General features: G+C 40.2%; 4 protein-coding genes across 7 annotated transcripts; 1 reads left to right on the forward strand and 3 right to left on the reverse strand.

The window, feature by feature from the left end:
* Nucleotides 1–34: 34 nt before the first annotated feature.
* Nucleotides 35–1377, reverse strand: LOC116918401 (zinc finger CCHC domain-containing protein 10). The gene is made up of 4 exons (XM_032924106.2): nt 1216–1377; nt 920–1093; nt 478–575; nt 35–389 (listed from the first exon to the last, which is right to left on the reverse strand). Exons 1-4 carry the CDS (start codon nt 1248–1250, stop codon nt 250–252), a joined length of 447 nt encoding a protein of 148 aa, XP_032779997.1. The 5' UTR covers nt 1251–1377; the 3' UTR covers nt 35–249.
* A 114-nt stretch (nt 1378–1491) lies between these two features.
* On the reverse strand, nt 1492–3353 carry LOC116918398 (GDP-Man:Man(3)GlcNAc(2)-PP-Dol alpha-1,2-mannosyltransferase). The gene is made up of 5 exons (XM_032924102.2): nt 3173–3353; nt 2742–3111; nt 1975–2667; nt 1686–1884; nt 1492–1619 (listed from the first exon to the last, which is right to left on the reverse strand). The coding sequence occupies exons 1-5, from the start codon at nt 3239–3241 to the stop codon at nt 1544–1546; spliced, it is 1407 nt and encodes a 468-aa protein (XP_032779993.2). The 5' UTR covers nt 3242–3353; the 3' UTR covers nt 1492–1543.
* Nucleotides 3354–4019: 666 nt separating this feature from the next.
* Nucleotides 4020–9396, forward strand: LOC116918389 (copper-transporting ATPase 1). Of its 3 annotated transcripts, none has more exons than XM_032924089.2 (15): nt 4020–4337; nt 4760–5010; nt 5071–5238; nt 5317–5672; nt 5757–6054; nt 6122–6315; nt 6372–6548; nt 6632–6985; nt 7046–7186; nt 7270–7524; nt 7584–7801; nt 7871–8135; nt 8220–8351; nt 8413–8852; nt 8918–9396. In XM_032924089.2, the coding sequence occupies exons 2-15, from the start codon at nt 4767–4769 to the stop codon at nt 9045–9047; spliced, it is 3372 nt and encodes a 1123-aa protein (XP_032779980.2). In that variant the 5' UTR covers nt 4020–4337; nt 4760–4766; the 3' UTR covers nt 9048–9396. The 3 variants fall into 3 exon arrangements, with proteins under 3 accessions (XP_032779980.2, XP_032779981.2, XP_045026758.1); XM_032924090.2 differs by lacking the exon at nt 4020–4337 and adding an exon at nt 4344–4503; XM_045170823.1 differs by lacking the exon at nt 4020–4337 and adding an exon at nt 4603–4622.
* On the reverse strand, nt 9316–15758 carry LOC116918391. 2 transcript variants are annotated; one of them, XM_032924096.2, is made up of 10 exons: nt 15569–15758; nt 14151–14225; nt 13278–14092; nt 12351–12440; nt 12012–12281; nt 11002–11927; nt 10820–10932; nt 10465–10633; nt 10089–10392; nt 9316–10026 (listed from the first exon to the last, which is right to left on the reverse strand). In XM_032924096.2, the coding sequence occupies exons 3-10, from the start codon at nt 13633–13635 to the stop codon at nt 9782–9784; spliced, it is 2475 nt and encodes an 824-aa protein (XP_032779987.2). In that variant the 5' UTR covers nt 13636–14092; nt 14151–14225; nt 15569–15758; the 3' UTR covers nt 9316–9781. The 2 variants fall into 2 exon arrangements, with proteins under 2 accessions (XP_032779987.2, XP_032779986.2); XM_032924095.2 differs by lacking the exon at nt 14151–14225.
* Nucleotides 15759–15910: the final 152 nt, after the last annotated feature.

Genomic DNA, 15910 nt, shown 5'->3' on the forward strand with positions numbered 1-15910 from the left:
CGCAATGAATAGAAAAAATCTAAGTTAAATAAGATTATGGGGACAAATTGTCATGTATTACCCGTCATCGCAGAGCAATCATTTTCACTCATTGCTTATTTTTTTTAAATGAATTGGCCATTTTTCTTCAGTCTTTCACCTAGAATTGTAAATCTAAGTTTCGGACAGATCTTAGCAAACTGCGCCAGAATAACATTGGACTAATTAAAAGTGAGAATGACCACAAAAAATTAGAAAAGGCGAATGAAACTAATGCTTCCGAACTTTTTTTCTGTTTTTTTCTTTTCTATCGTCCTCAGCCTCTGATGACGTGGAGTCAGAACTACTTGAAGATGAATCAGTGCTTGTGCTCTCGCTTCCAGTGCTGCTGCTATCTGAATCGTCGCTACCTAATTTTATCAATCACCAGTAAGAACGAGAAAATTTATAAACCAACGATTTTTTCATGTACAAAAGTTGTAGAATTCATCGAAGTACCTGAGTCACTGCTTGATTCTTCACTATCCTCAGTTGAGGAATCAGATGAGCTGGAAGAGTTTCGTCTTAGTTTTTTCTCTTTGATTGCCTTTGTCTTCCTAGAGTAAAATTTTTTAAAAATAATGCTTCATTATTATTTACTAAAAAAACAGTTAAGTTTATTTTAGTCGAAGCTTGCTTTAAGAATAAGTTGGGAACATGTAAGCAAATAAAAAATTTATGGTCTAACATTTACTAAATAGTAAATAGAACTAACATTTAAAAAAACTTGTATACATATACTACGGGCATGTTTGAGGACAAAAACCTAGTGTTTAAAAAATCTCAGTATAGCAATGGGAAACAACAAATCTGCAATTTTTTTATGTTAATTGAAAAAAATATATAGAATTTTGCTACAATCTAAAATAAAATTATTTATATTATAATGTTAGTTACATACTTGGTGATGTCATTTTTATCCTCATATGTTCCTGTTTCAATTTGCTTTAATGTTTTTTTCAACTGGTCGGTTCTTGTTGGTCTGTCAACATGTTTTCTTTTTCCTTTACATTCATAAGTCCAATGACCCATCTCTAGACACTTTTGGCACCGAACGGAACTAACATCAAGAGCACTAGGAAGAAATCGAAAAAAATTAATTAACTATCTAATGAAATTATTTCAGAAAGACTATAGTTGATGCCGACGCGATATTTAAAAACACAGCTAATTTTAATGCTTTGTACCACAAATTACCTTTTCTTTTGGGCAGACGAAGGTAGGATTGACATGTTAATTAATCTTTGAAGATCGAGTTTTCGAGTAATTATCAAACAATATTCTGCCAAAAGTAGAAGGTATTTCAAAACGAAAGATTTTGGGAAGTTCTTGCTGTCAAGTGGATGAGTGTTGGCAAAATACACCACATCAAAGCAATAGCGCTGGTGAGCAAACGCGCGAAACAACGCAGTTAAACCATGCTTGTTAAACTATAGAAAACGTAGCGAACCGCAGAAATAAAAACACGCGCTATTCCGGTTTGATTATTCGTTTATTAGTTTTCCAACAATTCGGTTTTTTTATTTCATCGTATGAGAGGAATAAATACTCTCAAAAATTCTTTTTCAAAAGACTCATCAGAAAATCTAGCAACAGACTCCCTGGAAAAGCATACAATAAATAGAATAACAAATAAATAGTACTCAAATTTGTGTTTCTACAGGTACCTTGCAGCTTCCCTAATAAGTTCCCTTTGTTTGGGCTTCATTCGGATGATCTGACGCATGATGTCGGCATACTCCATTTCATCTGAACCTAGAAAGCCGATTGGCTGAGATCCCTGGCTGTGAATAATTATGTCCATCATCGGACCTCCAGACTTATGTGCCACCATGATTAAACCGGAAGCCATACATTCAACAATGCCTAAGGAAATTAAAATGCAAGTAAGTTTTTTTTAAATATAAATAAAAAAAACAAAATATAATATAAATATGACTCTACAAGCATTCATACTTATTCCAAAATGTTCATTCCACATTGTATGAAGTCCAATGGTTGATTCTTCCATGAGGTGTTTTAGTTCATTAAACTCTACATTGACATAGAATTCTGTATGGTTTTCTATATTGAAATGTTTACTCAGCCTCTTGTAATCATCTACCCTCCGTTGGTCTTCCTCATTTCGACAAGAGCCAACCAGAACTAACTTCACTCTTGATTTTTCTTCATCTGTTAGAATATCCATTAGCTTGTAGAAGGAACGGATCATCAGCGGATGGTCTTTCTCCGGTCGAAACTGAGCCACAGCTATGATTCGTAGATATTGGGGATCACAGTCAACTGGTATCTCTAAGAATTCTTTAACATCACATGGAGGGTACACCTTGTGTGTTCTAAGAGGAACATTCCAAATCTGATTGATATGATCTTCAGTCCAGCTTGAGTTAACCATAATGGTCTGTGCATATCTTCCAGAGATACCATACATGTATGCAAATAACTTATAATAAATGATTTTTGCTTGACTTAGAATGGGATTTCTAGAAATGAAGGTGTTGTTGTTGAAGGCTGCTGTGCGATTTGCCACCTGTCCCAACATGTCAGTACTAATTGTAGGATAATGTACATAGCAGGCAACTGTACATCCACCGAGCAAGTGAAATAAAGGAAATGTGAATGAATATCCCATTGTGTCAATAAATACATCTAAAAAAACAAAAAAAAGTAAGAGAAAGCTAATGAAATCCATAAGGATATTATTTATGATTTGTATGTTGTACCTGGGACAAGTTTCAGAAGGGCTTCAGTACCAAGAACTAATGACCCCAGACTTTGGCCAAGTAAGGTAAAGTAGGGATATCTCTGAGCTTCAACCCAACTCCGTTTGTAAAGTTTGACAAACTCAATATTGTTGTTTTGGATCCTAATGTTAAATTTGTGGAAGGCATTCTGTAGTAAATCCTCTGCTGGTACACTGTCCCCAGTGTACACCACAACATGAATATCAGGATATTGGGACTGAATGGCTCGAATTGCGCACCATAAGACGCGCTCTCCTCCACCACCGGCATTGCAGTACGGATGGAAAATTCCAACTACGGTTTTACCGTTCAACCGATTTTTTAGGAGGGTTTTATTTCTGAGAATAATCTATTGCAGTGAAAAAATTATAATTTTCGTATGTCATCATGTTAAAAGAGAAGCAGCTCACTTTTTTTAGAAAGAAAAGGAATAGGAGAAAAGCCAATGGCACAATCAACAAAACAAGTATAAACGTCATTTTTCACATATAATTTCCGCATAGTTTATTTACTATGAGTCTATGAATCCGTCTTCAGCGATGAGACCCATCTAATCTACATGATCCGTCTGCACTCCTGTTTACGGCAGGACCTGGAGAGTTGTATTGGTCCGAGCGCCATGGTGTGTGACTGCTGTAAGTAAAAGTAAAAACTTTAAAAATTTTACATAAATGTTCGTGTCAGACATTAAGTTCTTCATGTAGTTAAATTTTTTAAGCGTATACAGCTTAAAATAGAAAATACATGAGAAACAGTTCGCCTTGGCGTAGTCGCGTAGACGCCAAGACAGCCGCATTAACATGAAGTTCAAATATCAATCCATGGTGGCGCTGACGTTCATCCACCTAGCGACCGGCCCATCGCCAAAGAAAGTCCGAACTTGTTAAATGTTACCTTCCAAGTTACAGCTTACTGGCTTTATTAACTATTGAAGAGGCCATGGTTCTTATACGCTGTGCAGACTATATTCACGATTCACGAGCGACTCGCGCACATGTATGACGTCATATATTAGCTACATAGCTAGATCCTACACCCTAGACATCTATTTTTCTTGAAATCTCTTTAAAAAGTCTTATCTGGAGTGTTAAATGTATTGATGTGCTAGCATAACAAAGAGTAGTTTTTTTTTCAGCCAATTCTTTTGATTTTTGATTTATTTATTATTATTATTATTTTTTTGCTTTGTAATCAGATGCTGTGCTGGTTTTAAGATATTTCATCATTTTCTAAACGAATGCGTTCGCATAGTGTCGTATTGTTGCTTGGCTCATATACCCTTCTTTTCTCATTCCCCCCCACGGCCTTCACATTCTCTGTTGCAATTCCAATAATAGATGAAAAAGCTTGGGGATGTGTAGCAATGTGTAGACGTGGGCAGGCCATAGGGAAGACTCGGGACTTTGCGATTGGCGGCTGGTTTTGTTTTGTTTTTTAGTCTGCTGTGATGGACGGACGTAAACGGTTGGTCAGTTCGTCACGTAGCCTGATAAGAAAATCTTTGTCATGATTATTCATTATCTTTGATTTTTTGAATGGTCTTTGGTAAAGTTTCTACAGTCTATAGTGCAACAGGTAATTCAGTGTTAGACTAGTCGACTTTCTTCTTCCTGTTTAATCAGACATACCAATATGTCATTTGTTGAATTTCTTCGAGAAAGTATTGATAGTGCAATGTGTGACGCTTGAATTAAAAAAATAATAATAATAATTAAAATTAAGAATTATTTTGCGGATTCAGGTGGATATTTTATTTACATATTTCACATAGTAACAATTTCCTTCTGTCACATTGAATGTTTTCATCATTTAATTGCCTATTGAAGGGTCATGACCCTGAACAGGACATTAAACAATGGGGTGGGTTTCATTTTTCAAAAGGTCATTTCTCCAGAGATATTGGGCTATTTTCTGCAGAAATTCTTAATTGTTTATAGCTTTCAAAGTGGGAGTATTCAAATACATACTCATAAACCTGCTGTCATTTCTGTTTGCAGTTTAACCATGGAGGCCACCAAAATATCTTCTTGTGTGATTGACATCCAAGGGATGAGATGCCAAAACTGTGTACGAAATATAGAAAAAACTATTGGTGAAAAACTAGGAGTTACTGATATACAAGTTGATCTGGAAAAAAAAGAAGGAATTGTACAATATGATGGAGAATTAGTCAATCCAACTCAGATTTCAGAGTTTGTTGTAGCCATGGGATTTGCATCCAAAGTCAAAACAACTGATATTTCTCTTGGTAAACTTCATATTAAGTGCAGTTTTTAAGAGCTATTCATCATAACTTTTTGTTTTTCAGGTTCCCAACAAAATCCTACAAACACAATCTCTAATGAAGTGCAAATAATTAAGAATTCTGAGAATAACGTAGTCAATGACCAAAACCAAAAGTGCTATATTAAAATAAGTGGAATGACTTGTGCATCGTGTGTTGCAGCAATTGAAAAGCATACTGTTAAAATGAATGGTAACTGAAAACTTGTGAAATGGCAAATGTTTTTTTGCTGCTTGTAATTTGTTTCACAACTGCTTTTATACATTTCAGGTGTTTCCAAAATTCTAGTAGCTTTGATGGCTGGTAAGGCAGAAGTTTTTTATGACAAGTCTCTAGTTTCTCCGCAAGCCATCTGCGATTGGATTACTACATTGGGTTTTCCGAGTAACCTACTGGACGGAACCGATAGGACAAAAAACAACGATGTTATTCAAGAAAATGGAAAAGCACAAGTAGAACTGCATATTGGTGGAATGACCTGCTCGTCCTGTGTCTACAATATCGAAATGCATGTAGCCAAAATGGATGGTATATTCCAAGCGAGGGTTGCATTATCAACCCAAAAAGGAATGTTCACGTTTGATCCCGATCGAATTGGACCGCGGCAAATCATCGACCAAATAATTGTAAATTCTAGTTTGCTGATTTTCTAGTTTCTTTTTATTGAAAATTTTTCAAATTCTTTAATTAACAATTTAACTTACAAACAGAATCTGGGGTTTGAAGCATCACTGGTTAATCAAGGAATGGAGAGGTCCATGTCCCATTTAGATCATCGAGATGAAATCCGACGCTGGAGGAATTCTTTTTTGGTCTCACTCATTTTCGGTCTTCCGTCCATGATTGTTATGACTTACTACATGATTCAAATGGAAGAGGACGAACACCATCATACAAATATGTGCTGCATTGTTCCTGGCCTTTCATTAGAAAACTTGCTGCTGTTCATTCTTGCTACGCCCGTACAATTCATAGGTGGCAGACATTTCTATGTTGCCGCATATAAAGGTAATTTCTGCATATCAAGCAATTAAATTACAGCTGTATTTTTGTTTTTTCGTTTCGGTGTTCATAGCTATTCGACACGGGACAACCAATATGGATGTTTTAGTAATGCTGGCTACGACTATTTCATATGTGTACAGCGTCGCCGTCCTGGTAGCTGCCATGGCAACTCTGCAATCAACAAGTCCAATGACATTTTTCGATACACCTCCCATGCTTCTAATATTTGTCAGTCTGGGACGTTGGATGGAAAGTGTGGCAAAAGTATGAAATTTAAAATTGTAATTTTTGGAGTTGCAATTGCTATACTTCTTTCGTAGGGTAAAACGTCCGAAGCTCTTGCTCGATTGTTGAGCCTTCAAGCAACTGAAGCAACACTGGTTGAACTTGGAGTTGACGAAGAGGTTGTGAGCGAACGGAGCATCCCTGTAGAACTCGTCCAGAGAGGGGATATACTCAAACTGCTACCGGGAGCCAAAGTCCCTGTAGACGGAAAAGTATGTGATTTACATCATACCAACATCATGCTAAACATAATCATCATACTAAACAGCTACGTTGGTGACATCTTTGTTAAAAGGTTATCAGCGGCACATCGACTTGTGACGAATCCTTGATCACGGGCGAGTCCATGCCCGTGTTGAAAGGAAAGGATTCAATGGTTATTGGAGGCTCAGTTAACCAGCATGGACGATTGTTTATGGTGGCAACACACGTCGGACAGGATGCAACGCTAGCTCAAATTGTTCGACTTGTGGAGGAGGCACAAACCAGTAAAGCACCCATTCAACAACTAGCTGATAAAGTTGCTAGCTATTTCGTCCCCATGGTTGTCACCGTATCGTTGATGACATTAGTAGCATGGATTATTGTTGGTTTCGTTAACGTAGATCTTCTCCCTGTTTCTGAAATGGAAAAAGAAGCTTACAGTCAAGTAATTTATACCGCCGCTTTAAATAAAACATTGAATAATGAACTTTTGGAATTTCACTAGGCGGAGCTGACGTTCCAGTTTGCTTTTCGGTGCGCCTTGACCGTCCTGTCAATCGCCTGCCCTTGCTCTTTAGGTCTAGCTACACCAACAGCGGTCATGGTAGGAACAGGAGTAGGTGCCACGAACGGAATATTAATCAAGGTAAAATTTCAACGATATCGTCACACTCTTCTTCATTTTTTAGGATATCCTATACAACTTTGAATGAACTACGAAAAATTTAGGGCGCTGAGCCTCTAGAAAATGCGCACAAAGTTAAAACGGTCGTTTTTGACAAAACTGGGACCATTACACGTGGATTTCCTATGGTAACAACTATTGTTCAATTGGTTGATGACGCCGTCTTTTATTTGCCGAAAATGATGGCCATCATTGGGATAGCCGAAACAAACAGCGAACACCCGATAGCCTCTGCCATAACAAAATTCGTCAAAGAAGCCCTCAAAACAGATCTAGTCGCCAAATGCAGCGATTTTCATGTAAGCAATTTTTTAACACAAGTTCTTGCAGCAATTGTATTATCGCTCTGTTTATATAGACTGTTCCTGGCTGTGGTCTTCGTTGTCAAGTGTCAAATCTTGATGAGATGGAGAAATTATTATTGCAGTCACCCTTAGCTCAAGAACGTTTGAAAGGATCGTTGAGTAAACGTGATCCTAGCTCACCATCCTCTCTGGTCGTCATTGATACGTCCATGGTTAAACCTACTTTGGTGGCTCTGAGTCGTTCAGAAAGCAACAAGAATTCCTGTTTTGAGTAAGTATCTTCTCACTTCACAAATGTTCTTGTGAAAGGTTATGAACTGAAACAATTCTATATAATTAGTGTTCTAATCGGTAACCGTGAGTGGATACGGCGAAATGGTCTGGACGTGCCCGCCGAGGTGGAATCCAAAATGCTCGAACTCGAACGAATGGGCCAGACGGTGGTATTGTGTGCCATTGGTGGTGTACTAGTATGTGCAATTGCTGTTGCCGACACGGTAAAACCCGAAGCCCATCTCACTGTCTACACTCTGAAAAAGATGGGTCTTAACGTTGCTCTACTCACCGGTGATAATAAGAAGACCGCAAAAGCTATAGCACGCCAGGTACTTCTGATTTTATAGGAAAACTATTAGTGATTCTTTTTTCAGATTTTGCTAATGTATTATGTTTTGCATGTGCTTTGTTAGGTGGGCATCAGTACGGTTTATGCCGAAGTTTTACCTTCACACAAAGTTGCCAAAATCCGTATGCTGCAAGAAAAAGGCGAGAAAGTTGCAATGGTAGGCGACGGCGTTAACGATTCGCCCGCTTTGGCCCAGGTACTTTGACTGTCAATTTAAAATAAAATCGATTACTGGATGCACCTGTTTTACTTGAAAGGCGGATGTAGGCATTGCAATCGCTTCAGGAACTGACGTTGCGGTTGAGGCAGCAGATGTAGTGCTAATTCGTAATGACTTGCTGGACGTAGTGGCTTGCTTGGATCTTTCTTACCGGACAGTCAAACGCATTCGTCTCAATTTTCTTCTTGCTTCCATTTACAACTTAATTGGAATTCCCATTGCGGCGGGAGTCTTTTCTCCTTTGGGGATCCACCTGCAGCCCTGGATGGGCTCGGCTGCCATGGCGTTGTCTTCTGTCAGCGTGGTGTGCTCATCACTACTGCTGAAGTGTTACAGAAAGCCAGCTAAAGAGAAGCTGGAGACTTTTTCCTACGTTAAAGCAAGAGATACAAGAAATCTATCCATCAGTGATGATGACCTTTCACTTCCTGGAGAAGTTACATCTAAGAGTTTGGGTTCCTTTTCTGCCATAAACAGGTAAATTATACTTTCCTTTTGGATAACGCATGTCGTATCACGAGTTCATTATCATTTTTTTATAGGATTTTGCGTGTGAAACCGTCGACTCATTCGTTGTTGGTGGGCACTGACACTGAGGACGTCGAATTAGGTGACGCTTCCCATCACGATGCTTCGGAATCCTACCCTCTGCGCAAAATGGTTAGTGCATAACAGTAGGGTTTTCAATGCTGTATGTACTGTATGTTATTTTTATTTCATTTTATTTTTTTAATTTGGGGAAGTCTTAACGCTTAAGACCATAAGCGATAGACTAAATATTTTTTTTTTGAAACCGTAAAGAACAAGTGCTCTTAATGTGGGCTGCACAAACTCGTTTTTATCGCCTTCTGCTGCCGTTATCCCGACGTTTCCCTTGAATGTTTTGCACGCATGTGCTATAGGCGTGAGTGCGCTCATATTATCCAGAAACGTTTCAAAATTTAGTTGTAACTGTGTACTATTTTTCCAAGTTCGAAAATTTATCGAAAAGGACGTTAAATGCAAATTCTAGCAAACGGGATTCGAATGAGTAAAGAATGGGGATAAGATGGAATCATGGAGATGAAGTATAAATGTTTTTGAACCGTCAATATTCATACTGTATAAATCGGAGAATTCGTTTTTAAAAAGAATCTTTAGGCAAACTCATTAAACTCGATTAAGGGTAAGTGCGAAGGCCAAACATGAGGAATTTTAAGAATAAACTCCCTTAGGGAGCACTTACGAGCTAAACAAAAAACAATGTCTTTCTAGAAAGTGCTCGGAAGGAATCGTAAAAATCCATCACTAAATTGAATCACGTGCTACTGCTCACGCTAAGAAACGAGAGAGAGCGGCCAAACGGTTAACAAGATAGAAGAGAACGAAAAGAGTGTCTTTGCGCTTTTCGGGTCTGCGGATTTTTTCTAAATGGGCGTGCTGGAGATCGTCTTGTCGGATGGGCCTAGTCTGACAGATTCCTTAGTTCTGATAAACGTTGACCTCCCTTGCTGGTTCTCTACTTTAGCCAGCATTCCGGTCTCGAGACTGTCGGCACGAATGTTGACAGACATGCGTGATTTGATGTGCTGGAAGGCCGGAAGAAGAACTAGGATAGCTCCAGAGAGAATGATAAAGATACCAGCAATGTAAAACGACAAATCGTAAGAGCCTGCAAATCAATTAAAAGAGGTTTTCAAAAATAACTTTAGCTTGCGTTCTAACCCACTATACCTGTCAAATCACTGATCCATCCTGCTAACGGCGGTCCAATCAAATTGGCGACGCCTTGGAAGAGAAGTAACAGACCGTAAGCGTTTACGAAGCGTTCAAGCGAGATCAGTTCGACTAGAATGGCAGAGACGAGTGAATAATTGGCTGCAATGCTTAAACCAAAAAGGCCAGCCGCTATTTCCAGCCACGGAGATCCGGGTAGAAGAGGGACGACAGCCGTAGCTAGTCCGCAGAGTAGCATACTGGCTGAGTAAATCCAAGTCGGATTTGCCCAAGATCGATCCCCGAGGTAGCCCACGATAATCTGAAAAAGAAAATTGTACTCAATTTCTGCGGGACATCACTTACAACGGACAACAACGTAATAACAACATACCACTCCTAACGTGTTGAGAATGCCAACAATTGACAATAGAAAAGAAGGCTCATCGGATTGTCTCCCGCCGGACGGAACGTTGTATAAAAATTCATCTAATGATTCGTCCTCCTTGGGTTGCCCTTGGGTTTTTGCCCAATCCGTCAAATAAATGTACGGGACATGGTAACTAGGAAGAAAACGACCACAAAGAAAGAAAACGATCCAGTCAGCTGTTTTCAAGTCATTTCTCACTGCTGGATCAGCACGCGACTTGAATCCCAAATTGCGTGGTTACTACCGATCACGTTTTATGAAGAAAACCGACTACGACTTCAAGAAGTAAAATGTTACTATAACTACATTGTCAGCATACCAACAATAAAGTAGTCCGTTGGAGATGGCGAACATGACGAAACTCGGGTTGGATAGGTAAGAGAAATCGAACATGAAGACATCGCGCAACTCTTCCAGATAGTCCCAGCAAGCCTATTGTAAATCGTGACAACTCAAAATTTAAAAAAAAAAGAAAGAAAAAGGTATCGGTATGCAACTTACGCCTTCCTTTTCTCTTGCGATAGTTGTAATAGAATTGCGATAAATATCCGGACAAGAAGAAGCCCGAAGCCTATAACGGGGCAGATTGAGCATAGCGCCGCGGTAAGTTAATGACCGTTTCTTAATTTTCAATCCGTTGAGGTAAGCCGCATGCCAGTGGTGACCGTGAGGATGTATTACTTCTTTGCTGGTCAATAAGGCGGCGGCCGTGTCCTTGGAATCAATTGGATCCTTGCATTTTTTGGGCGAATTCTCGGGCATGGCTATCGATCGCTCCGCTTCTTTGTTTTCGTTTTCAAGTACGTAGCCATCGAACAGGGTGGGATAGTTGGCTAACACGATTCCGTAGAGACGGGGATTATTGGTAATGGTCATTAGGACTTCGTGCGGGATTTTGTCACCGTGGCGTAAGAATGTCGGCAAATTAATGAGAGAATTACAGAGTCGAGTGTCCTCATCGCGTTCGAATTCCAAGTAAGTTGAATCCGCGGCGGCTTTGATTTCCATTAAAACTGCAGGTGAATCGCTTGATAGCCGCTGATGCTCTGTGTCACTCTCGCTGCAGTTGCGTGAGCGAAATCCGGTGGATGCCTGTTCGGAAGTTGAGCGACTCATTTTACCCTTGGCGTTTCCGCGCAGGTTACCAGGCCCTTCCACTTCTCTCATTAATGCGCCACAGATGACAATGTTGAGAAAGATTCCTGACAAGATAAGCATGGCGCCTCTCCAACCATACTCGTTGATGAGGTATTGTGTGATGGGAGCAAAAATGAAGGTACCGATACCGCTACCGCACACAGCCAGGCCGGTAGCTAGTGAGAGGCGTTTGTCGAAATAAAAAGCCACCACGGCGATGGCTGCCACGTAGCAAAGCGAGAGACCCAATCCGGCGATTAGGAACGTAAAGAACAGCGCTTCCACCGAGTCTGTCGTGTGAGTAATCCAGAAAAGGTTTTAACATTCATCGCAGATCGTGCCCCTGTCTCCGTAGACAAATGGCTTAACCTTACTTGATAGTGAAGTGAGAAACAACCCAATGGCTGCCACGATAGATCCGGCGATTGTAACCGCCCGGCAACCGAAACGGTCAGTCAGTGACGAGGCCAACGGTCCCGATAGTAACGGAGTCGCCATGAACAAGCTACCAATGACTGCAGTGTAGCCTTTTGATTCTTTGAAGTAGTCGAGCAGTTCAGCGTAGATGACCCCAAAGGAAAATGTGATTCCATCGGCTATTAAATGAATGACGAAGCTGGCGGCTACAATCACCCAACCCCAACCTTAGAAAGAAATTGGAATGTTCAACACGGCATACTTTACAGCATTGTTTCGACGATAGTCCAACGAACCTCCGTCGGGTGCCAAATTGACGTCATCCTCATCTTCATCTATACCCTGCCCAGTCAAGTCGCTTTCACTGACGCTCCAAGATGTCGCTTCTATTGGCAAAGAAACAAAACAATGCTGATGACTATCTTTATCGTTTCCAATTGGGGTTTCGTTAAAAAACATCACGCTGTTTGCCAATCGTCAATGTCAAAGTGTTGGCAACAGTTCGTGATCGCGCACGAGCCAAGAATTCGAATTCACATATTTAGCGCACGCCATTCAAATCAACTATTTCCAAGGCTTAACTGCACCTTCCATCGGAATCGGCTTACTGTTGAGCTTTTCACTGCCGAGACGTCAAAAGATCAATAAAATGATCATATTTTGAAGACTGTTCTCAGAAACTTTCTCCGAAAAATAATAAAAACAAAGGAGCACGTGATGTTTTTTGGTTCACCTTGGCAAAAACAAGAAGTTCGGGGCCAAGAAACGCAATACTCAGGGCTACCTTAACCCTACTGTTATAAATAAACTTGGCGTGCACAAAGAACAGATCCGTCAAACTTGCAAAGCTATTCTGATTAGTTACACATTGTTGCCAATGTTGACGGTCAGGTGTATCAAGCGGGAAAGTTTAAAATTTTCAACAAAAAAAAGGTAAATAAACGAGGGCAAGGGCATCGCTAGCAAAAATTCTGCATTTCCTAAAAAGACGCAACTAAAAGCGTCACACAAATTTCGTTTCTTGGCTTGTTCAGCAGGAATTCTATTAATAATGCGCGTGTTCGGTGAGTTCATATCACACAGCACTGCGATCACGAAACGTGGTGTGTGATAGCGAAGGGGAAAAAAAAGCGAAGAAAAATGTGTGATGACACCGCGAAAAAATGAGATAGATTACAAGATCGTAAAACTAAAATATGTAGTGTGACAAAAGAAAAAATTACCCGAGTGGCTGCGGTAAGAGCAATCAGCAGCGCCATCGTTCAAACTCAAATTGTCGTTATCATTGCTAATGTCGTCGAGAGAGCACCGAAAATGAACCTTCAAACTGGCGGCAGAATGGCCAGTGTCCGTCGATGGCTGTTGTCCCGTCAGTGTCTCCATCAATCGGCGCACCTCGGCCGCTTCCGTCGTCTTGTCCAGCTTGTAGCTTTGTGCATCCTGAATAGGCACCGCGACCGAATCTTCCTCTTCTTCATTAGCAGCAACACTTCCTTTCCGCTCGGTGGTCAGCCTCTCGACGTGTCGGATGACGGCCCATGACTGACTTCTAGCCAAAACATCTTTATGGTTGTCTTCCATTGTTTTTGATTGCAGTGCGATTGAACGTCGGGTTGTTCGACACACAGTGCATTAGTAAAGCACACACGTAAAATTCGGGGGAAGAAATAATTGATGCGTTTAAAGAAGACGCGAGAAAAACAACGAGGTAAAAGTGGTAAGTGAAAAAGACAAATATTGCACAACTCCCGCGATTCTAATTATTGGGCCGTTCCTAGAATCCTCTGACACGTTTCGTTCACCGGCCCGAAAAGACGTCGTTGCGACTCGGGTGACGGCTGCCGACGTTCTGACCGGCTGCTCCTGAACGGTGTCCACCAGTGATCGGGTTGTTTTCTCATCGAGACTAGAGATTCCCCCGTCTTTTTTAGGGACCAAGAAGCCTTTAGTACGGTTTCTCCCCAAGCTACTTTGACGACAAGTTGCTGGCGGTGGTAAAAGCAACTCAAGTTTGGCCATGCGTCGGTGCATTGATGGCCTATTTGAAAGAATTTTAATAATCATTTAATTCATCGACTGAACAATAGGCTGATTACATATTGTCTCTATCGACAAGAAAGGCACCAAGGGCGTAGTCCCATTGTCTGACCACAGATTGGTATTGAAATAACCTTTGGGATGAAATTAATCATTTTGGGGATCAGACAGATTGCAACGACCTCGGTTGTTACGAAGGTAAATCGTACGAAACAAACATGATCACATACGATAATATGGTCGTCAATCGTTCATATGGTTCAAATAAAGTGTTAAATTCATGTCTGAGATAATCTATAAAATACGATTGCATCACAGCCGACTCCGCACAGCAGGATACAGTGCTGCATGCATGCGACGTTGGATTTAATGCAGTGCAGTTACGGATTTAGGTCAAGGAACTAGACAATATCGCGCTTTTCACGACCAAGCAGTTTCCTTGTGAACAGTTACTACACAAAAAGAAAATTGAGCCCTTCCCCTCTTTTAAATTTATTTTTTTGTTTTTGAGAGTTGTGCAAATATGAAAAGCGCTGATAGCGTGTGCGCAAAAGTAGCACGCCCGCATTGCGGATAGACATCCGCGATGCAGTGTGAAAACTGTTTCCTGCAGACACAGAACGCACACTGCCTTAAGCAAATAAAAAGTGAACTTTGATCCCGAAAGAGGTAATAGCAGTAAATTCGAATTCCTTTCGAAACTGATGTGATTTCAATGTCCGCCAACTTTATCTCTCTGGTTCCAACATCTATCTGTTTATCCTGTTGTTTGCATACGAAAATGAATGAAGTGTTTATCTGTTCGGGACAATGTCACAAAAGAACATTCACCCTACGGCTACGAATCTTTGAAAAAAAAAAATTTCGTCATTTACGGCTACGGTACTATTATTCTGAATATAATACCACTAAATGTCGCCACCAGAAACTACTAAGATGTCTGAAACTTTGTGTTGAAACCATGGGTCAGCGTAGTAATATTACACAGGCTGCTTTTATTAAGCAAGGACAGATCAAGTGGTCAGATATCTAAATAATAAACAGCTACATACTTTACTTATTAGTTTACGCATATGTTGTACACAGTACTGTACAAGGTCACGTTAGCCTCTCTTTAAAAAAAAACGTAAAATGATTCGACTTAGAACGTGACGGGAATTGAATCGCTTGAAATCGAATTAAAAAGTGGCGTATCAACTGTCCCACAAATTCTTAGATTTATGAATAGTAGCCCCATTTGGCTTAAGAAGGATGTAGTATGAAAACGGTTAATATAAACATGTGAGAGTTCTTTCCTAAGAAAAGGAAGCAAGAAAACCGCATTCAGTCCTCTAAAGTCTACACATCTACATAAGCGCATGCGCTGTCGCCTTAGCCTGGACAGATTATGTAGCACAACAAAGAACTTTTTCATGAAAGAGAGTAATTGGAATACGACGTCTTAATTTAGTAAACAAAAGCTGATATTCTAACTCACCAAATATCTTCCACAGTGAACTGGAGTACCACGTAATTAACTTCAAAATAGTTGAGCAATGCCGAGACCGTACGTGTACTCGGCTGCGAACGAGCTTTGTTGACGACTTCGTGCACGGATACACCCGAAAGACTGCAGCAAAATTCTTTTTCGTCCACAACCCACAAGTTATCTGGGATAACGTTCTTTCTCGTTCATGATGAGCATGCGTTGTTGAGGTCGAATGGGGTTTAAAAATCGATTTCTTGATCCAGAAATCGAGTTATAAAAAATATGGCAAAATTGGATATCAAATACAATTTACAAATAACAATGGCTGCCAGCTATCTTCGTTTTTTGGTG

This window comes from Daphnia magna, linkage group LG3, assembly GCF_020631705.1.
Source record: "Daphnia magna isolate NIES linkage group LG3, ASM2063170v1.1, whole genome shotgun sequence".
In the NCBI taxonomy this organism is placed as follows: domain Eukaryota; kingdom Metazoa; phylum Arthropoda; class Branchiopoda; order Diplostraca; family Daphniidae; genus Daphnia; species Daphnia magna.

Bases quoted from the DNA above. Each gene is read 5' to 3' on its own strand.
- LOC116918401 (XM_032924106.2), bottom strand. From the start codon at position 1,250: ATGTCAATCCTACCTTCGTCTGCCCAAAAGAAAAG. The intron at 576-919 runs GTATGTAACTAA...ATTTTACTCTAG, and splicing joins GATAAAAATGACATCACCAA to GAAGACAAAGGCAATCAAAG. The intron at 390-477 runs GTACTTCGATGA...TGATAAAATTAG, and splicing joins AGAATCAAGCAGTGACTCAG to GTAGCGACGATTCAGATAGC.
- LOC116918398 (XM_032924102.2), bottom strand. From the start codon at position 3,241: ATGACGTTTATACTTGTTTTGTTGATTGTGCCATTGGCTTTTCTCCTA. The intron at 3,112-3,172 runs GTGAGCTGCTTC...TCACTGCAATAG, and splicing joins TCCTTTTCTTTCTAAAAAAA to ATTATTCTCAGAAATAAAAC. The intron at 1,620-1,685 runs GTACCTGTAGAA...ATGCTTTTCCAG, and splicing joins CTTATTAGGGAAGCTGCAAG to GGAGTCTGTTGCTAGATTTT.
- LOC116918389 (XM_045170823.1), top strand. The intron at 6,316-6,371 runs GTATGAAATTTA...CTTCTTTCGTAG, and splicing joins GGATGGAAAGTGTGGCAAAA to GGTAAAACGTCCGAAGCTCT. The intron at 7,187-7,269 runs GTAAAATTTCAA...CGAAAAATTTAG, and splicing joins CGAACGGAATATTAATCAAG to GGCGCTGAGCCTCTAGAAAA.
- LOC116918391 (XM_032924095.2), bottom strand. From the start codon at position 13,635: ATGGAAGACAACCATAAAGATGTTTTGGCTAGAAGTCAGTCATGGGCC. The intron at 12,441-13,277 runs GTAATTTTTTCT...CTTTGCCAATAG, and splicing joins CTCTTACCGCAGCCACTCGG to AAGCGACATCTTGGAGCGTC. The intron at 10,027-10,088 runs GTATAGTGGGTT...ATTGATTTGCAG, and splicing joins ATGGATCAGTGATTTGACAG to GCTCTTACGATTTGTCGTTT.